Source organism: Neovison vison, chromosome 1 (assembly GCF_020171115.1).
Source record: "Neovison vison isolate M4711 chromosome 1, ASM_NN_V1, whole genome shotgun sequence".
Taxonomy (NCBI): Eukaryota; Metazoa; Chordata; class Mammalia; order Carnivora; family Mustelidae; genus Neogale; species Neogale vison.
The window spans coordinates 243,011,609-243,030,464 of NC_058091.1; the positions used below are offsets into that span (position 1 = coordinate 243,011,609).

At 50.7% G+C, this 18,856-nt stretch overlaps 1 protein-coding gene across 4 annotated transcripts in view; it reads right to left on the reverse strand.

Annotated features, from left to right (window-relative positions):
- The window catches only part of SLC25A48 (solute carrier family 25 member 48), a 42,354-nt gene extending 24,869 nt beyond the window's left edge, over positions 1-17,485 (reverse strand). For 2 of the 4 annotated variants that reach the window (XM_044227094.1, XM_044227112.1), the window contains exons 1-4: positions 17,385-17,485; positions 12,827-12,870; positions 8,158-8,229; positions 5,850-6,108 (exon numbers count right to left, since the gene is read on the reverse strand). In XM_044227094.1, the coding sequence (XP_044083029.1) occupies positions 5,850-6,108; positions 8,158-8,229; positions 12,827-12,870; positions 17,385-17,430 (421 nt within the window). In that variant the 5' untranslated portion in view covers positions 17,431-17,485. Of the gene's footprint in view, positions 1-5,849; positions 6,109-8,157; positions 8,230-12,826; positions 12,871-12,968; positions 12,994-16,657; positions 16,917-17,384 lie in introns of those variants that run through there. The other 2 variants (XM_044227121.1, XM_044227102.1) reach the window with 2 other exon arrangements.
- Positions 17,486-18,856: the final 1,371 nt, after the last annotated feature.

Below are 18,856 nucleotides of genomic sequence, written 5' to 3' on the forward strand. Positions count from 1 at the left end.
AGGGAAATAACCCTACATGAAAGCAACTCCATATGGATAGATTACCTGATCATATCATTATGTTTGAAAGAGGATGAACCAGCAACAATGTCAAGGTCCATCCCTAGGAAGGTGTGACCTAAGTTCAGTATTACAGCGAACATCTATTTCAGGTGTTCAGTGTGCCAGGCCTGATGCTCAGATCGTCATGTGAAATCCGTCATCCCATTCCATCCCAGTTATGAGGTAGCTACTGTCGCTATGTCTGCTTTGCAGATGAGTCATCGGAGCCTTGGTGACTTGAGGGGAATTGTCTAGAGTTCCTGGGTTGTGGGGGAGAATTAGAAGCAGGTAATCAAACTCAGAAACTAAATTTTTGCCACATTGCACCATCCCTCTCAAAACATGTGTGTGCTCATGGACACAGTGATGGAATAATGCATGTCTATTTTAAATATTAGTCGTCTATTGTTAATCATTTTAAATGCCATTTTCATAACATGGAAAATGTTGTAAACTAAGTTAAAAAGAGGATATGAAACTGGAGGAGTACCACTTCTTAACATGTTTTATCTATGCATTTAGAAAAGGAACACATTACTGTATTCACAGCGACTGGACGGGTGGATGGACATCTTCTCCCTCCACATTGAATGTTCTAGCTTGTTTATGTTTTCAACGACAAGTCAGCACGAATAGTTCATCAGGATGAGCTCAGTGGCTTTCTATTTGCAAGCCTTCAGGTAGCTTACCTCTTACCTCGATGCGGCCTCTATTCTACCTGTCACATGTCCCAGATGCCAGAGGCCTCCAGCACTCAGCTTCAGTATATGGGGGCGCTCCTTCATGGCCCATCGTCTCCACCCAGAAGTGGTTAGGACATTCTAGGGTAAATCCACAGACTATGGACAATCCTACAAGCCCGGCCTGAGGCTGCCTGGAAACACCCATCTCAGCATGGTCAGCACCCCACAGAGTGGGCCTGACCCAGGGCCGAGACCACAGGCTCCCAGGTAGCACTAGCCCCACACCACCAGCTCCATGCTCTGCTAGGCTTCAGGGTGTGGTGTTCGCATCTGCTTTTGTTCTTAATTATATGACAATTTCCAATTCAGGCCACATGGCATCCATCACCTAGAACAGAGCTGAAGCCACCCCCTCGGACAGGATGTGGGCTTGGCTTGCCACAGTCCCCACCACTCCCTATTATCTCCCCAGCACCAGAGCGGACACGTGTGGGACCTGCTGCTTTTGTAAAAGCAGAGTCATAGGGAAGTGAAATATGTTTTGTGCTCACATTTTGAAGAGGAAAAGGGAGATACGGTTTAGCAGGGCTGTGGGTGTCAAGATAAATGGAAGAAGTTACTCATGTTACCTCCCTGGTCCCAGTGAGTCTTTGAACTTTCCATCTCTGGCCTAGAGGGTCTCTGAGGGACAAGTAAAAGAAAACCACATCCTTTCTCCCTTCCTGGGAAGATTCCTGGCAAAAAGCACTGCTTACCTGCCGACCTCCTCCAGCCCCAGTAGTGACCCTGCCCAGCCACCAAAGACCTACCCCCAAGCAGTTGGGGTGGAAGGTGAGGGACAACAGGTCAGGCAGAGAGGGGCTGCCCAAAGCCATGGCATTCAGACCCGCCCCTGGGAATCCAAGAGCTATGCCCACTACCTGAACAATGTTATTTTGGAGACATGCTCCCAGCCTACTTCCCCTTTCCCATTTGAAGCCGGATTTGGGATGAGTTTGTGCAAAGGCCCAGGTGTTACGAAAGCTGCCATCATCTCAAAATCCCAGGGCAGAAGCAGAAATAGCATCAGTGGGCTGTGAGTCAGAAAGCCTGGGGCTCCATCCCAGCTCCACTTCCCACTAGGGGAGTGACCTGAGGCCAGCTACAGAAGCTGCTGATGCCTCAGGCTCCCCTTTGTTAATGTCTAGGAATTGGGTTGCTAGAAAGATTAAACACTTACAGAGCTCCTAGCGTAGTACCTGGCGCAGGGTAAGGGACCAGTAAATACTGGCTATTCTGCCCCCACTGCTGTGACCTGGCTTCGCCCAGATCAGAGGTTTGAGGAACACAGCTCATGTGAACCCTCCACTCCTGGTTTCTACTCTCCCTGCACTTGCTCAGGTAAACTGTCTTTGTCTCTAGCTGCCTGCTAAGCCACTGGGCTCAGGTGCTAATGACTTAGAACTCTGCAGGGCTGAGAAACCCTGGCCTGCAGGAACCTCCCTTGGCTTCTTGTTGAGAGCCTTCCCTGAGTTCACACAAGGCCAGTTCCTGGCACACTGAAAAGGACAGAATAAACACATGTTCATTTTCTGTTGCTGCCTCAAGGGACTGACGAAAGAGGACAAGTTTCCTTCTAGCACTATGATGAACTGACAACCTAAAGCCACGGACTGTGGCCTACCCACACAGAAGCAGAGCCAGGAAATCACCCTCCTCGGATGCTGTTCAATGCCTCCTATGGTGGAGAGCACCCTGGACCCTATGTTCTCACTGCTCAGAGAGCTTATCCCGGAAACGAGGCCCCAGAAGGATCTGGACTTCCCAGGTAGGCAGTTGTTCTCCACAACTGCTCAGGCCCTGGCGAGCAGGCAGGGGTAAGCCTCAATGTAGCCGTGAGCATGTGCACAGACCTGATCTGCAACAATCCCTCCACCCTCCTTCTACCTGCCCTTCCTGATCCCCAGCCCGTCCCGATTCCTCCCCTACCACCACATCTAGAGTTGCCCAATTGCTCTCTGCTGGAAAGAGCATTACAGGACAGATAGGATGTAGACACTTCTTCACCACTGCATCCCTAGCACCTAGCTCTGTGCCTGGCATACAGCAGGTGCATACATAGCACACTGGATAAACGAACAGGGCTAGCAGCCATGAAGACCTTATGGTACTGTAATGGGTATTAAGTATCGGGCATATGGTGAATGGCTTGGCAGCTTTAGCAGCTGCCAATGGGGACTGCTCATGTCCCTAACATTGGCTGCTGCTGCACACTCAGCTTTGGGACCCCTCTTGGGTCTACCCATTCTTTGACAGTCTCCCATCCTTCTTCCAAGCTCCAGAGGCTTCTAGCCTAGCCTCAGGATTCCTTGTAGTTCAGGCCTCCGCCTGCCAAGTTAGTTACCAATCTAGCACCCTCTGCAGGGAAGGCAGGGGTGAAGAAGGACAGGACAGAGGATGCAATCAATTAATTTACCTCCAATTGTCCCAGGTGTTTATAAGAAAGGTTTTTTTTTTGAGAAACATCTCCTTTGGTGTCCAGGCTCACTGTGCCTCACCTTGCCCAATATATAAATGCATGCCTCCCCTTCTTCTTCCCCTTCCAGGGTCAAAGTTTCAGGTTGTGAAGGAGGCAGGTCTGCTCCCAGGAGCAGAGGAGACCCAACACTGGTAATTCTTCCAACATTTGGACCCAAAAAGTCTGAAGACTTAGGGAGAGAGATTTCCTCCACACCTGAGACTGACACAAGCTTTTCTAAGAGAGGGACAGAGCCAAATGTGAACTTGGGGGCCAGGCCTCCTCAATCTCAATCTGCTCTGGATGCCCTTCATTCCTCAACATGTTTGCTTTTGTCTCTGGGATGAGACCAGATCAGTGAGCTTCAAACACTTCTATGAGGTGTCACCCTTTGGTGAAACTAAACTATACCAAGACATGGCTCAGTATGTCGAGTAGAGGGATGTGGAAACCCCTTGCCCTGTATCTCTCTGAGTGGCCCCAAAAACAGTATGCTGTGACCCTCAGGATGAGCCAGCCTGCTGGGGTCCCGTGTCACCCTACATGCTGACAGTGACCACTTAGTGTCCCTCAGGCATGACCCGACATGTTAGGGCAGCTGGCCCCAGGCTCTCCATGGGCCCCAGTGAGGATAGCAGCAATAGGGGCTATGCAGTCCTGTCCTGGAAACCTCCTGGGCCAGGCAAGATATGCAGGCTGAATCAAGGCGCTGGGGCTGGGGGCAGGAGAGCTGCTGGGCTGGAATGCTCCCGAGTGCACTCTCTGGGCTTCGGATGCAGAACCCAGATGAGCCCAGCTGAGCCTGGCTTCTCTGGGCAGAGGGCTCAAGGCAGCCCACTCAGAAGGCTGCCAGCAAGAGGGGTCTTGTCCACGAAAGCTGTCAGCCCAGATCAGATAACTGAGATGTCAGGAAGGACCACAAATCCAGCCCTTCCCTTATGCAGACAGGAGATGGTGGCCCAGACAGGAGCAGTGCCTTGCCTGAGGAGACAGAGTGACATCAGAGCCAAGAACCAAACCTGGAGAGAGTGAAGTCTGTCTAAGACCCCAGCTCATCCTTTCTCATGAGCTGGCACCTTCTACTCCGAACAGCAAGCACCTTCCCATTCTTTCCATCCTCCTTTAGGCAAAGCACAGCAGACACAGACACTCCTCTCTCAAGATGAAGGAAGTAACACACTCAGCCTGTAGTTCAGGAGGGCTGATTAACACACCAAGAAATGAAGTTCCAACCAGAACGTCAAAGAGGGGAAGAGGAATGACCACTCACCCTGGCCACAGGTGGTGTAGGGGTAAGGCCTCCCAGCAAACTCCCTGGTGTTGGGGATGGGTATGGTTTTGAGCCCCAGAGTCCCTCAGGGCCTCAGGCCTGATTTAATGCTTGGGTTGCTCTTTTAAAATTCTTTTTTTTTTTAATTTTTAATTTTTTATAAACATATATTTTTATCCCCAGGGGTACAGGTCTGTGAATTGCCAGGTTTACATACTTCACAGCACTCACCAAAGCACATACCCTCCCCAATGTCCATAACCCTACCCCCCTTCTCCCAACCCCCCTCCCCCCAACAACCCTCAGTTTGTTTTGTGAGATTAAGAGTCACTTATGGTTTGTCTCCCTCCCAATCCCATCTTGTTTCATTTATTCTTTTCCTACCCACTTAAGCCCCCATGCTGCATCACCACTTCCTCATATCAGGGAGATCATATAATAGTTGTCTTTCTCCACTTGACTTATTTCGCTAAGCATGATATGCTCTAGTTCCATCCACGTTGTCGCAAATGGCAAGATTTCCTTTCTTTTGATGGCTGCATAGTATTCCATTGTGTATATATACCACATCTTCTCTATCCATTCATCTGTTGATGGGCATCTAGGTTCTTTCCATAGTTTGGCTATTGTGGACATTGCTGCTATAAACATTCGGGTGCACGTGCCTCTTCGGATCACTACGTTTGTATCTTTAGGGTAAATACCCAGTAGTGCAATTGCTGGGTCATAGGGCAGTTCTATTTTCAACATTTTGAGGAACCTCCATGCTGTTTTCCAGAGTGGTTGCACCAGCTTGCATTCCCACCAACAGTGTAGGAGGGTTCCCCTTTCTCCGCATCCTCACCAGCATCTGTCATTGTTAATTTTAGCCATTGTTAATTTTAGCCATTGTTAATTTTAGCCATTCTGACTGGTGTGCTCTTCTAAAATTCTTAATCATTTTTGAACAAGGGGTCCCCCGTTTTCCTTCTGCACTAGACACCACAAATGATGCCACTGGTCCACTGGTCCTCACCCACCAGTTATTCATTATCTGTGTGGCCCTGTCTAAGGGTCGTCACTTCCAGGAGCCTCCACTTTCTCCTCTGTAAAACGGACATAGTCATAGCACCCACCTTACAGAATTGTTAGGAAGACCAATGAAGAGAGCATACCCAGAACGCTAAGCAGGTGGTTGGCATGGAATAAATAATTAATGACTGTTTACTACAATTGATCAAAATGCTAACTGCAGACTCTTACACGACAACGCAGGTACTCTGCTCAACAAAGAGGAGACAAGCAGCCACATCCCAGATCTGGTGGACCAGGGAAGGGCCACTGGTGCCCAGACTCCAGGCCCCTCCCCTCCTCTTACCTTCCTGAAACGGCTGCGTTTGCATCTGCAGCCGGATCTTAATGAGGTCCACAGGTGTCCCCAGCCCAACGGAGACCACACCAGCCACCATGCTGGCTAGGAGAAGGTCAGACAGTGTGCGGGACTGGCTGGCCTCGGACTCCCGGCCGTGGTACTGGCTGAGGAACCGCTGTGTGTTACTGAAGACCCCAAATACCACCGAGTTGTAGACAGCGATGCTGGCAAGGGGAAAGGACATGCCCTTGAAGAAGCCGAACACCTGTGGGAAAGCCAGGGGGCAGGAGCATGAGGGCCTCGGGCTGTCTGCAGGACAGGTGCCAGGCTCCCCATGTGGCACTTGGCATAGACCCTGCCCTCTTGGAGCCCGCAGGCTGGGGAGGTGACACCATGGGAAAACTAAATCATCATGTCGGTGACAAGAATTAAAAAAAAAGGTTGCTGGTGTGATGGGAGGGACCAGGTGGGTGAGTGAGGGGTGGCTCTCCATTCCCCTGCAAGGCATAATCTGGCCCAAGGGAGGAACCCACTTCTGTAGGCAGTTCTGTTTCCTGAGTCCGGGTGCCCTGGGCCTGGAACCCATATTTTCCACCAGAGTGGCAGCGTTCTTGGGCTGGAAAGCTATCAGGCTGCATGGAGCCCTCATGGGTGGTGGCCTTGCCGAGCACCCCCCATAACTTCCTCATTTGCCACTCGACTAAAAGCATTCTTTAGGGCACTTGCCATGGGCCAGGCCCTGGGGGCCAACTGTAAGAACAAAATACTCGCTGCCATCACTGAGCCCACATCTGGGGGTAGGAGAGGGGAGGATGCAACAGATAAACTGACAGGCGATTAAAATTCAACCTGCTAAGGGTGTGGTAAGGGTCTGAGGGGAAGGGAGCTGCAGAAGGACAGCACCAAGAGGCTTCCTTTGCACATAAGCAGAGACCTCAGCAGAGGGTGCTGGAGTCTGAGAGGAGAGGGTCCTTTCCACACTGAACTCTCAGGGAACATCACAGACACTCCTCTGAAATCTGGAATATTCCACAGGCCCTTAAAGGAGTCAGGGCAGCACTTACTTTCAGCCCCGTGCCAAAAATGAAAAAATACCAGGAAGCTATTGTACCAACTCCAGGCTGCACACAAACCTGCTAATCCTGATCTGGCTCAGAGGTAGGACACCACACACATATGCACACACACCTTCACACACATGTGCATGCATACACACATGCACACACACCTCCTCCCCACCTCAGGTTCTTCTTCCAAAACAAGCTTCCTCAGATAATGTGGGACATCACTCAGCCTTGAGGTGCTGTGTCTCCAAGGAACACGTGCAGTCCCCAAAAAATGGCCCAGAGGCAGGGGGGAGGGGGCTGGGGCTGGCAGGCACTGTGGAGAATGTGTGCCCAACAGCAGAATCAGGGACCACCTCTCAGAGAACTGAGGAATCACACACCACCCTGAACAGCTTGCAGTCCATTGTAAAGCAGCCCAGCAAGAGAGTTTGAGCAATGCCCTGACACAAAACACACCTCTGAGGAAAAAGTCCGGGCACAGGCAGGAGGCTCCTAAGCCCCAGGGCACTTGCTAGGATGGAGGCTGTGGAGATGGTGGTCAACAAGAAGGCCACATTTCCAGGTACTCAAGGGAAAGCCCAGGGCTGCTATCAATGATTTCTTTAAATCATCAAGTCATTTCATCATTAATTAGAAAATGTATTTTAAATTCCCCAAAGCAGGGCTTTAGAAACTCTTTGGAAAGCATACACTCATTCTTTAGAAGGGCACATGATACATCTTCCACAAAATATTATTCGCATTTTCCTTTTTGGGAAGGAAAATCCTAGGTCCCCTGCCTTCTAGCAACCTGAGGGACAAGCCAGCTCTGGGCATCTGGAATCCCAGGGCCTGGCTTCTGCCACCCCAGGTGAAGGGATGCCTGTGAGCAAACAGTTTACCGGTCTCACCTTTGGCCCTGAAAACTGACAGGTCCCCCTGTTTCTGCAGGAATTTTCCACTCTGTGATTCTAAATTCCTCAGAATCTCTCCAGAGAGGTTTCACAAAATCAGCCCCCGCCCTCCATAACAGCACACAAGATGGCTGGGTTAAGTTTAGGGGACATACAATATTTGAGGTGTGGCATGAGATGAGGAGAGAAGAGGCAACACAGAGCCAGAAGCGATGAGCAGGAATGAACGGGCCTCCAGCCTGACGGGCTGGTGTTGGGGCTCTGGCCGCAGGGCCCAGGCCCTGGGCAGGCTTCGAGCTGTGTGCAGGAGTCCCTGAGGGGGACAGCTCCAGCCCCTGTCCTGGAGGCACTTACACTCTCCCTCTTGTACACCGTGCGGATGCAGCTGAGGGTGTTCCCATAGTTGACGCCGGCCTGCAAGCGAGTCTGTGGAGAGATGCAAGGAGGTGAGGGCCCAGGCCAAGATGGTTCACATCCCCACTGCCCCAGAGAGCATGGGCTTGTGACACTGAGGCTCTTCCTGGCCCAGCCAGGAAGGAGGGCAGGATTTCTGTCCCCGCCAGGCTGGTGCTCTGTCCTCAGCCGACACTGCCTCCTTCAGTGTCCCCTTCAGGCCTTGCTGAGCATGGCAGAAGCACTCTTGGGCTGAGAGAAGAACAAAAGTCTCTTTTTTGTTCAAAAGCAATGTTTGTTGGGGGACATGATCCCCACATCTTGAGTGCAAACATTTTCCAGGGCTCTGCCCCATCTGCTGCCCATCATTCTGCCATCCTAAGTATTCCCTGAGTGACCCGCCCTTCGTTGCTCCAGAACCCCTTTCATCTCTCACCGGGATGGTACGCTGGTTGCTGGCGTGTTTCCCCACTGGCTCCTGCTCCCTCTCAGTCCTTGGTCTACACAATAGTCACACTGATCACTTCTGACAAGAGCAGATTGCTATTTACAGCTCACTGGTGGCTTCCCACCAGACTCAGAGTAAACCTCCCACTCTCTACCAGTGTCAAAGAGGCCTGGGTTGGCACCAGGCCTGCCTCTCACCCCTGCATGTCCTTTCCTCCATGCCCCTGCCCTCTGAGCCCACCATGTGGTACATCCCCCAGTCCCTGGCCTCACTTTTCTCTCCCCCACCCTGCCTGAACTCTCCACCGGCTCTTCCTTCCCCCAGAAGGCTCTTCCTTCAGCTCGTGCTTATCCTTTGTGTCTGAGCTTGTCATATCTCTGTTTACTTTGGGTTTATTTGGGCCCCCCCTCTATGGCAGGGCTGTCTCACATTTCCCTCTTGTCCCCATGCTGAGCATGGCCCTGGCACGTAACCCCTTTGCACCGGCTAAATGAGGGACTAGAAGGGAAGACATAGTGTCCTCTATTGGAGGTTGGCTCTCTTGACCAGGGGCATCAGTAGACAGGCATGGGGAGTCTGAGGAGGCTCTTAGAATTGTCAGGGCACCCCCTCTGAGCCTGGTAAAAAGGAACTCCAAGAAGCACAGGAGCAGTGACCACACCCTGCCCAGCAGAACCCAGGGGTCCCTGAGGACTAAGACCCAGAGTGCAGCCTAACACGTCACACTAACAGCCTGAGCTCAGTGTGTAGACAAGGAGCAAAGACTCTGGCAGAACACATATCATAAAGGTGATGGTCTCTGAGGTGAAAATCACAGGAAATGTTTTTTCTGCCCTCAACGGTGTTTCATGTCTGACTTTCTTACGATAGACAAGGGTTACTTTCATTATTTTCAATTTACATTATTTTAAAAAATAATGTTAAGTATACAACTAATATGGGAATAAATTTTCTTAGTAAAAAAAAAAAATTCAACATTCTCCCTCCTCAATCCACCCTGCCCCCCCCTTCCTGAGCTAACCAGCATGGCTAACGGTGTGGCTACGAGCTTGATAGGCATTCATCTCCATGGGCTTAGAGACCCCGATGGCCGTGGGAAATCCACAGCACTCTCTCAAGCAGGACAGGTAAATGGTAGTGTATGTTTTATAAGTGTTACTTTCATAATCAAAGAAATGTAGCAGGTGACTCATCCAATCAGTACGATTGAACACCTGTTTTCCAACAGCCACTGTTCCACTCTCAGGAGACTTTTAGCAGTAGAAGAAACCAACTTCCTGGCATTGTGGAACTTAGAACTAAGTGGGGATGGGGGGAAAAAAGAGTCGGTAGTAGGTAATTCCCAAGCAAATATCTATGTCTGCTGAGGACAAGTGCCATGGCAAAAAACAGACCTGGGGGTCAGAAGTGTGGGCTGATTGAGGGAAAATGCAGTATTTAACCATCTGGAGGTGAAGACATGGGGGAAAGCACAGAGAGATGAGAAGCAGGTTCACACGGATGGGCAGATCCACAGAGCTGTCCCTTGGGGTGGGGTATCCCCAACCAGGACAAGAATGTAGGCGAGGAGACTTGAGCACAGGCCTCCCTCTTTCCCTTATTTAAGGCTGGTGTGGGGGTGATACTCTCCACTGGCCCCAGTGTGGGCAGGGCTGCCTCTGGGGACTGAATCCCCAAGAAGGTTCAAGTTCCACTGAAAAGCTCGAGGGCCCCAGTTACTCAAGCAAATCGTACATGAGGAAGCTCAACCTAGGAGTCAATCCCAGGTCACAGAGGAGTTTTAAAACCATGGAGCAAGGGTCTCCCAGCCATACTGAGCCCTTGGGAAGGCTGCCACGGAGGCCAGGTGCACGGCACACGCCTCTGGGGCCTTGGCTACAACAGGGGCTGGAATTTAGTTGCAACAGTTACGTTGTTGGGGAAGTAAGGGGCCTCTTCCAGAGCTTATCTCACAGAATCCCACAAATGCCATGCAGCCTGGACACTCTCCCCGTTTTACAGATGGAGAAAGCTGACTTCTTGTATTAGTTCTCCTACTGCTGCCATAACAAACTATGACAAATTTGGCGGCTTACCACATGTATTTCATTCCCTTACCAGTTTATTGCTGGTCTAAAGGCAGCTGAGCCCCAATCAGGAAGTCCTGGGCATACTGCATCAGGCATACACCCCAAATGCACCAGCTGGGCCAAGAGGCATGTGAGAATCTGGATCCCAGCTTCAGGGCCACTGCGCAGCCAGGGGCTGGCCGTCCCACCAGTGATGGGGCAGTCATGGGCAGGAAAAGAGCCTCTGATCTAGGTTAGTAGCACAGGAGTTTTTAGCTCAGCTCTTCCCCCGGCAAGCTCTGGGACCTCAGAGAAGTCCCAAGGCACTCGCAACACAAGACAAGCTTGTGTGTTCATCAGGATGGGAACGGTTCACTCATGACTCTGTGCCACAGGGACGATCTTCACAAGAGCCCTGTTGGTAGGTGCTCTTTGCCCATTTTTCAGATGAGGAAAGCAAGGCTCGGGGAGGTAAAGTGCTGCACCCTGGTCACAGGAGAGTAGGTGGGCAGGCTGAGAATGCACTCCAGATTATTCCAACTCTAAAGCTCTTGCCTGGACCTTTCTAAGACAGAGACTGCAGAGAAAATGTAAGCCAGAAGAAAGGAAGGAAGGAACATGTTCTGGGGAGGAACAAGGGCCCTGGGCCACATCCCTGGGCTGGGCCCAGGCCAGCCATATAAGCTGGCATCACCAGGCTCGTACTCTGCGCAGGGAGATTCTCAGGCTGGGCAGAGACTGGATTTGATGTATCAGGAAGGGTTCCCTCAGAGACTCCAGGGGCAGAGAGGACAGGAGGAGGAGCTCTCCAGCCTTTTCAGGTGGCCAGACTTGCCTCTGTGGGGAGGGGGCACCTTCAACAAGCCCCTGGCCTGGCGAGGGTTAAGAGAAGGATGCTCTACCAGAGAGACACAAGAGGCAGCTTGTGCCAGGAATGTAGCTGGAAGGCCCACGGGGGCAGGGATTGGATTTGCCTGGTCTACCACTGATGCCTTGCTATCCCTATACCGTCTACACACAGAACATGTCCAGTATGCGAAAGTATGAGAAAAAACAAGGCCCATATGGGGCTGATCCCCATCAAGAAGAAAGCAGGCCTAGGCTCTGACCTAGGAGGGGCCCGCTGTCAGAGAGGGAGGAAGACAGGGCAGGGGGTGGAGGGGAGGCCGGGTTGTGATCTTAGCAGCCATTTGGTGAGAGCCAGAGAAGTTGTCTTAGCGCACGATCCAGGCAAAGTTTTAGATAAGACTGTGCAAGTCAAGGGTGAGAAGGCACTATTTGAGACCATGCCCCAAGGTATGGCTCTGTAGTCCTGTTCACCACAGAGGACAGGGGGCAGCGATGGGGGTGGCGTCAAAGAATGTCCCTTTGTAGAGCGCCTCACTCCCTCACTCCTGAAGACTTTGACACCAGGAATGACCTCAGGCAAGCCCTTTGCCCTTCCTGGGCCAGCTTCTCCATTGGTAGAACAAGGGGTGTGGATGAGCTCCATGCCAGAAGGCCGTGCTGGGTCCTCAAACCTCCCCCACTTCCTGGAGTTATAATGGCTCCCTATTCCCAACCCAAGTCCACAGCCCTGCTCTGACAGTGAAGACCTCCCAGGATGGAGTGCTGACCCACCTTTCCTGGCTTCTGATCTAGAGCAGCTTTCACAAACCCGCTGCATCGGCTAAACTGGCCATGCTGGCTTTTCCCAAACGTGGCCTGCAAATGGTGTCCCTACCTCAGTGTCTCAGCTCTAGCCTGGAGTATCTGTTCTCATCACCTGAAACCCAACCTTAAATTCCGGACTTAGCTGCCGCCTCACGCCTGAAGCCTTTCTTGTTCCTTAGTTGCACAGAGACTGGCAGGGGATGCTTAGCATTGCCTTGGCTCCCTCCCTTACAGCCCATGAGAAGCTGGAGGCAGGTATGCAACATTCACAAAAACAAAATCACTGCCAAGTAACCAGAGGAGAGCAAGGATTCCAAACCAGTCCTCCCAGCACCCCACCCCACCCCCACCCCCAGGGCTGGCATAGAGAATCTGCCTTGGGCTGGAGACTGTCTTGGGATCAGAAAAGGCAGACACATTCCTGGAGACAGACTCACTCCAGGCCACTTTCCAAGAGTAAAGGCAAACATGGCTGCTGTACCTTGACTGTGTCTAGAGGGTGGCCAACGATGACACTGGCTGCACCTGTTGATCAAAGAAGAAGAAGACCTGGTCACTGACCCCTGGATTCCTCACATGTACCAGTTGGCTCTTGGGATAAGACAAACAGCTTGGGCACTCACATTCACTCATTCAGTCAATGCCCAGTTACCAGAGCCTCCCCTGAACCACTGCAATGTGCTAGGCACTGGCCCAGTCACTGAGGAAGGCAGAGAAAATGAAGTAAAACCTGGGCCCTGCCTCAAGAAAGAAGCACCTCCAAAAAAGGGCAGTGAGGTTGCTGGGACAACTGGTAATCCACATGCTTAAGAATGAAGCTAGACCCCTACCTCATGCCATATACAAAAACAAACTCAAGGGAGACTGAAGACCTTAATGGAAGCATTGAAACTATAAAAATCATTTGCTGAAACACAGGGGAAAAAACTTCATGGTCTTAGATTGGCAACAGATCCTTAGATAGAACACCAAAATCACAAGTCACAAAAGAAAAAATAAATTGTATGTCACACAAATTAAAACTTTGTGTGCAGCAAAGGACACTATTAAGAAGGTGAAGACAAGTTATGGAATGGGGAGAAATATCTGCAAATCATATATGTGATAAGGGTCTTGTATCCAGAATTTATATGAAATACTTAAAACTAAAAAAAAAAAAAAGAAGAAAAAAGTATTTTTTTAAACGTAGGCTTCATGCCCAACATGAGGTTTGAACTCACAACCCTGAGATCCCAAGAGTCTCACATTCCACTAACTGAGCCATCCAGGTGTGCAAACCTTTTTTTTTTAAAGCAAAGGATGGGAAGAGACATTTCTCCAAAGAAAATATACACATGGCCAAGATGTACATGAAAAGATGTCTAAAACCATTAGATATTAGGGAAATGCAAATCAACATCACAGGGAGATTCCCCTTCATACCCATTAGAATGGCTACAATTATTTGTTTGTTATTGTTATTGTTTTTTTTTTTCTTAAAGGCAAACAGGAAGTGTTGGTGAGGATATGGAGAGACTGGAACTCTTGCTCATTCCTGGTGGGAGTGTGAAATGTTGCAGCCACTGTGACAGCGGTTTGTCATTTCTTCAAGAAGTAGAACAAAGAATTGCAATATGATGCAGAATTCCACTCCTAGATAGAGAGCTAAAAGATTGGACCACGGGCACTGGAACAAGTACATGAACACACATATTCACAGCAGCACTATTCTCAATGGCCAAAAGGTGGAAACAGCCCAAATGTCCACCAGTGCATGAGTGGGTAAATGCAATGCGATGCTGTAAATCCTTGCAATGAATCCTGTTGAACATCAACGGGAATGAAGTGCCGATGCCCTTACAGTGTGGAGGAAGGGTGCAAGAGGTCAGACGCAGAAGGTCCCAGGGTGTCTGATTCCATCTACTCTAATTATCCAGAACAGGCAAACCCTCAGAGACAGAAAGCTGGTTAGGGGTTGTCAGGGCTTGAGGGGAGGGGAAATAGGAGTGACTGTTTGATGGATCCAGGACTTCTTTGGGCAGGAGGAAAATTTGGAACTAGACAGAGCAGACAGGTGCACAACACCATGAATGCACTAAATGCCACTGAATCGGATGCTTGAAAATGATTATTTCTAGGTTATGTGATTTGTGCCTCAAAAGGGGGGGAGGGTGTGAAGAGAAAACACAGAAACATTTTGGTTACCTATAGTTCAGTTTACTTCACTTTCTTTAGACCTCACTTTTAGCAGATGTGGGTGGGAGTCATATTAGCACCTACCTCATGATTCCATTGCAAGAATGAAATGAGCTAACGAAGGTCAAGTACTGGCAGAGTTCTGGCTCTAATAGGCTGTCACTATCCACTTTTAGTTGGGTTTTTTAAACTTGTTTTTTTTTAATGTTTTTGTTTTTAAGAAGGCTTCTTTGACATGATGATGGAATCTCTGGATTTTTCTTCTCACAGAAAAATGCCCATCTGTACACACAGTTTCAAAGGCCTGAACAAATTCCCTGCCACGCTGATGAGGAGTGAAGCCTTTCTGTCTGCAGGGGTGGTTTAACCAGGTAAGGCAGTCCTGGAATATGAGATGGGTAGAGGGGCAGAGGAAAAAGCTAACCCCAGAATAGACATGTGCTCTGTCTAGAACCTCCAGACCCTTCTCAGTCCCTCCTTCCCACAGAAGTGGGTGGAGGCAGAAAGGTGAGAGGCAGAAGGAAATGAGTATTCATTCTATAGGAGCCCCTTCCAGCAGGGAAGAAAGGACTTCTGGTCTCCAGATTCTAGTTGTTTCACTATGGGCATCCCTTAGCCCAGGAAAGCAGCCTCCGAGCCCACCTACGACATGTATCTCTCTGGTCATTCATTAGCCCATGCATCTGAAAGCAGGGAATACAAAGATCAGAAATGGGACCATCAGGTCAGTGGTTTCCAGACCTGAGGGCCTCACAGACCAGTAAAACTTCCAACAAAATGTAAAGGATGTCATGGTGGGATTTTATCCTGCAAGTTCATTAAGAAAGAAAACAGCTAGAGATGAGTACAGGGGTTAGGACTGCCCTGGTACCAGGCTGTGTGGGTTGGATTCCAGGGCTCCAGCTAGATACACGGCCTTGGGCAAATCACTATGCACTATGAATGTCTCTATGCACCCATTTCCTTGTTGGTAACATGAGGATGTAATAATGGTAGCTACCTCACTGGGGCTACAAAGAAATATACACCAACAGATATGAGACCATATATTGTCTGATTCAATTTGCATAAAATGCCAAGAAAAGGCTAATTTATCAAGCCAGAAAGTAGATTCAGAAAGTTGCCCAGAGGGAGAAGGAGGTCTTGGAATTTAACTGTGAATGGGCATGAAGAATCTTACTGGGGAAGAAAATGTGCTAGAATGAATTTATGGTAACTGCTGCACCACTGGTAAGGTTGCTAAAAATCACTGAATTGTATACAAAATTGATGCACAAAATAACCTCAGAGAAGTCATTTTAAAATTACCTGTGGCACTTCAACAGCACCTGCTATTGACTTAGCATTCAGGTATGATCCTCATCCTCACTCCAGGGTAACAAGAAAACCCCCAAATCAAAAGACAACAACAAAATGATAACATCAACTCGCAGAATAAAGGACAATCCACTATTTACTGTGTGACTTGGGGAGGGTCCCAGGATCATCAGAGACCTGGAGCTACTCGGACAGCCTTACCCTCAAATCCAGCCAGGGACAGCCCTTCTGAAGTTCGTCTGGCTATGTAAGCGGACAGCCTTAAGTAGGGACAGCTCTCTCCCAGAATAGCTGACGGTTGTTCAAAGAGGGCCTGAATAGGGCCAGTGGGCCCCTGGGTAGCACCCCTGACCCCATGGTGAGGTTAGGAGAGGGAGGTCTAGAAAGCCTGTACAAAAGAACTGCTTATAGTGAAAGGGACCACCTGTGTTCATGACAGCGAGAAGCAGGGGCCCTGCAGCCACGTGCTGGGGGACAAAGGCAGGAGGAACCATCAGAAAGGGATCCTGGAATGCTATCTGGTCTGTTGTTCTTTTTATCTGTTTCATTTTCATTTTCCTATAAATCTCCTGGTCCCCATTTCCAGAACACTTGGTGGGGCACAAACACACTAATTATAGTCTCTGCCTCAGCACCTCAGGTTTTTGGTTTTGTTTTTGCTTTTGACTTTGGGTGGAGGTTGCAATTGCCAACATCCCTTTTCCGAGGATCCTCTTAGATTGGGCCAAAAGAAAGATAACCTTCTACAGTAAGTGCTAGTGCTTCTCATTCCCTCCCTGGGCCCCATCCGTAGCTGATAAAAGTAGAGAAATAAACCTACTGTAAAGAGATGATCAGAGAAGCAAGGAAATGCAGGCAACTCATGCCCAAGCAATCCCATCTCGGGCCTAGCAGACACTGGCTCCAGGAGCGGCTCCAAAGGAAAAATGGCTCTAAGATGGCCGGGAGGAGAAACCGGACAGTCAGTGGATAAAAGCTGAAAACTGGAAGGGTTCCTCCTATCTGGCAATGGGCACCTGCAGCCAGGCGCTGGGCGCGCTCGCACCCTTCAGCCAGGGCGCCCTCTAGGGCCAGCCAGATCGCGAAGCCGGGCTCCCCATCCCGCGCCCGGGACAACCGCCACCCTCACCCAGAAGTTCTTGCAGCTGTGTCCTCAAACTCGGAAGCACACCCGGTCTCCGAAGGGTGTGTGCGCGCCTGGGCGCTCCATTGGCTGTCGGCTTCGACGGCAGGTTTAAAAGTTACCGGAGACAGTCCTCGGGATCCTCACTTTGAGGCAAAGCCGCAGCTCAGGGGGAGCCTGCGACGCTGGCGGGGCAGCGGGCGAGGGACAGCGAGGCCAGCAGGCGCGGTGCGGTGGAGCACTCCGGCAGCAGGCGGCGAGCACTGTGTGCGCCGGGTGGAGTCGCAGGGGTGCGGGGCGCCCAGACGTATCACGGCACGGTCTGTAAAACTCGGCCGGGTCTCTCGTTTTCTCCCCGGCCCGGACGTATCCTGCAAGCACACTCACCTCCCGGAGGTTCCCTCCCATCCAGGCTGGGGCTCACCTCCGATCCAGCCCGCCGCGAAGTCCTCCAGCTGGAAGTTGCCCATGGCCGGAGCCGCGGCTCCTCGCACTCCCGGAGCCCGGTTGGTGCCCAGTCAGAGGCCGCGGCGCATGCCCCGCCGGCCCGCGTGTCGGGGGAGGAGGTGGGAGACTGGAGCGCACCCCAGGACCTCCCGCAAGCCCTGAGTCTGAGCCGCGAGGCGGATCAGCCGCCGCGCTCACCTCTCCAAGCGCCCGCCGCCGCGGCTAGCACGCCCCCGGCGGACCTTAAAGGCGCAGCACCTCGCCGCTCCCGGACACTGGGTCCGGTGCGCGCCGCATTCCCTCAGGGTCCCCTTCTCCATCGTCCACGCTGGGCCACCTCACACCCTCCACGCCTCGAGGCGAAGAGGCCGGCCCTGCCTTGTTCACACTTCCCCCGAGACACTGCAAGAGATGTCAGGGACAGTTTTGCAAAATTCATTAGAGGTGGAAAGGGAGGCTTTATCCCAAGTCTAGAACAACGTGATCACAAACACCAGGAGGTGATAGGATCATTTAAAACAGTGCTGGAGGACTTGTAACTGACAGCGCAGAGAGCAGCTTAGCCCCAAGTCCTTAGTTTTCCGAGGAGCTGATTGAAAGCTAGAAGACAGTTCCGCTGTGAAAGACACAGGACACAATTTTGCAGGCCCTTTTTGAAGGTCAAGGACTCTTCCACAGCCACACCCTCTACAACCCTCTGGCTAGTCCCAGGCTGCAGAACCCTATCTATTCAAGAATAAAGAGTGTGTGGAAAGCACCTAGCCCAAAGTTAGACTCAAGTCAGCTCAAAATAAATACTTGCTATCTGGATGTCTTCAGGCCAGAGTCTGTGCCCAGGGCCTTGTGCATGGTTCCACTCCTCATGGTTCCTCCTCCTTACAGCAGCTGGGAGCAGGTATTAGGGTCATCCCTACTATGGGTCAGTTCTGTGTGTCTGCCTGGCCTCCCAGCAGAACCCAGCGATTCCATCAAACACTAACCTAGGTGTCGCTGTGGAGGTATTTCTATAGACTTATTTTAATTAATTAATTAATTGCTCGATTGATTTAATTAGTGGCACCTGGATGGCTCAGTCGGTTAAGCCACTGCCTTTGGCTCAGGCCATGATCCCAGGGTCCTGAGGTTGAGCCCCACAACACACTCCGTACTCAGTGGGGAGACTTCCACTCTGCTGGAACCCCTTGTTTGTGTTCCCTCACGCACTCTTTCCCTCTCTCTCAAAAAAGTTAATATTAATTTTTTTCATTAAAAAAATTTTTTTAAAGAGCAAAATGGAGGCTTCCCTGAGGAAAAAGAAATTTTGCCTGTGGAATGCAGTGTCAGCTCCTGCCTGAATATCTCCAGCTTTCCAGCCTGTGCTCCACATTTTAGACTTCCTAGCTAGACCCCACACTTAAGGTAACATATATACGTCCCCTGCTGATTACTGCCCCGGTGGAACCCAGTGTG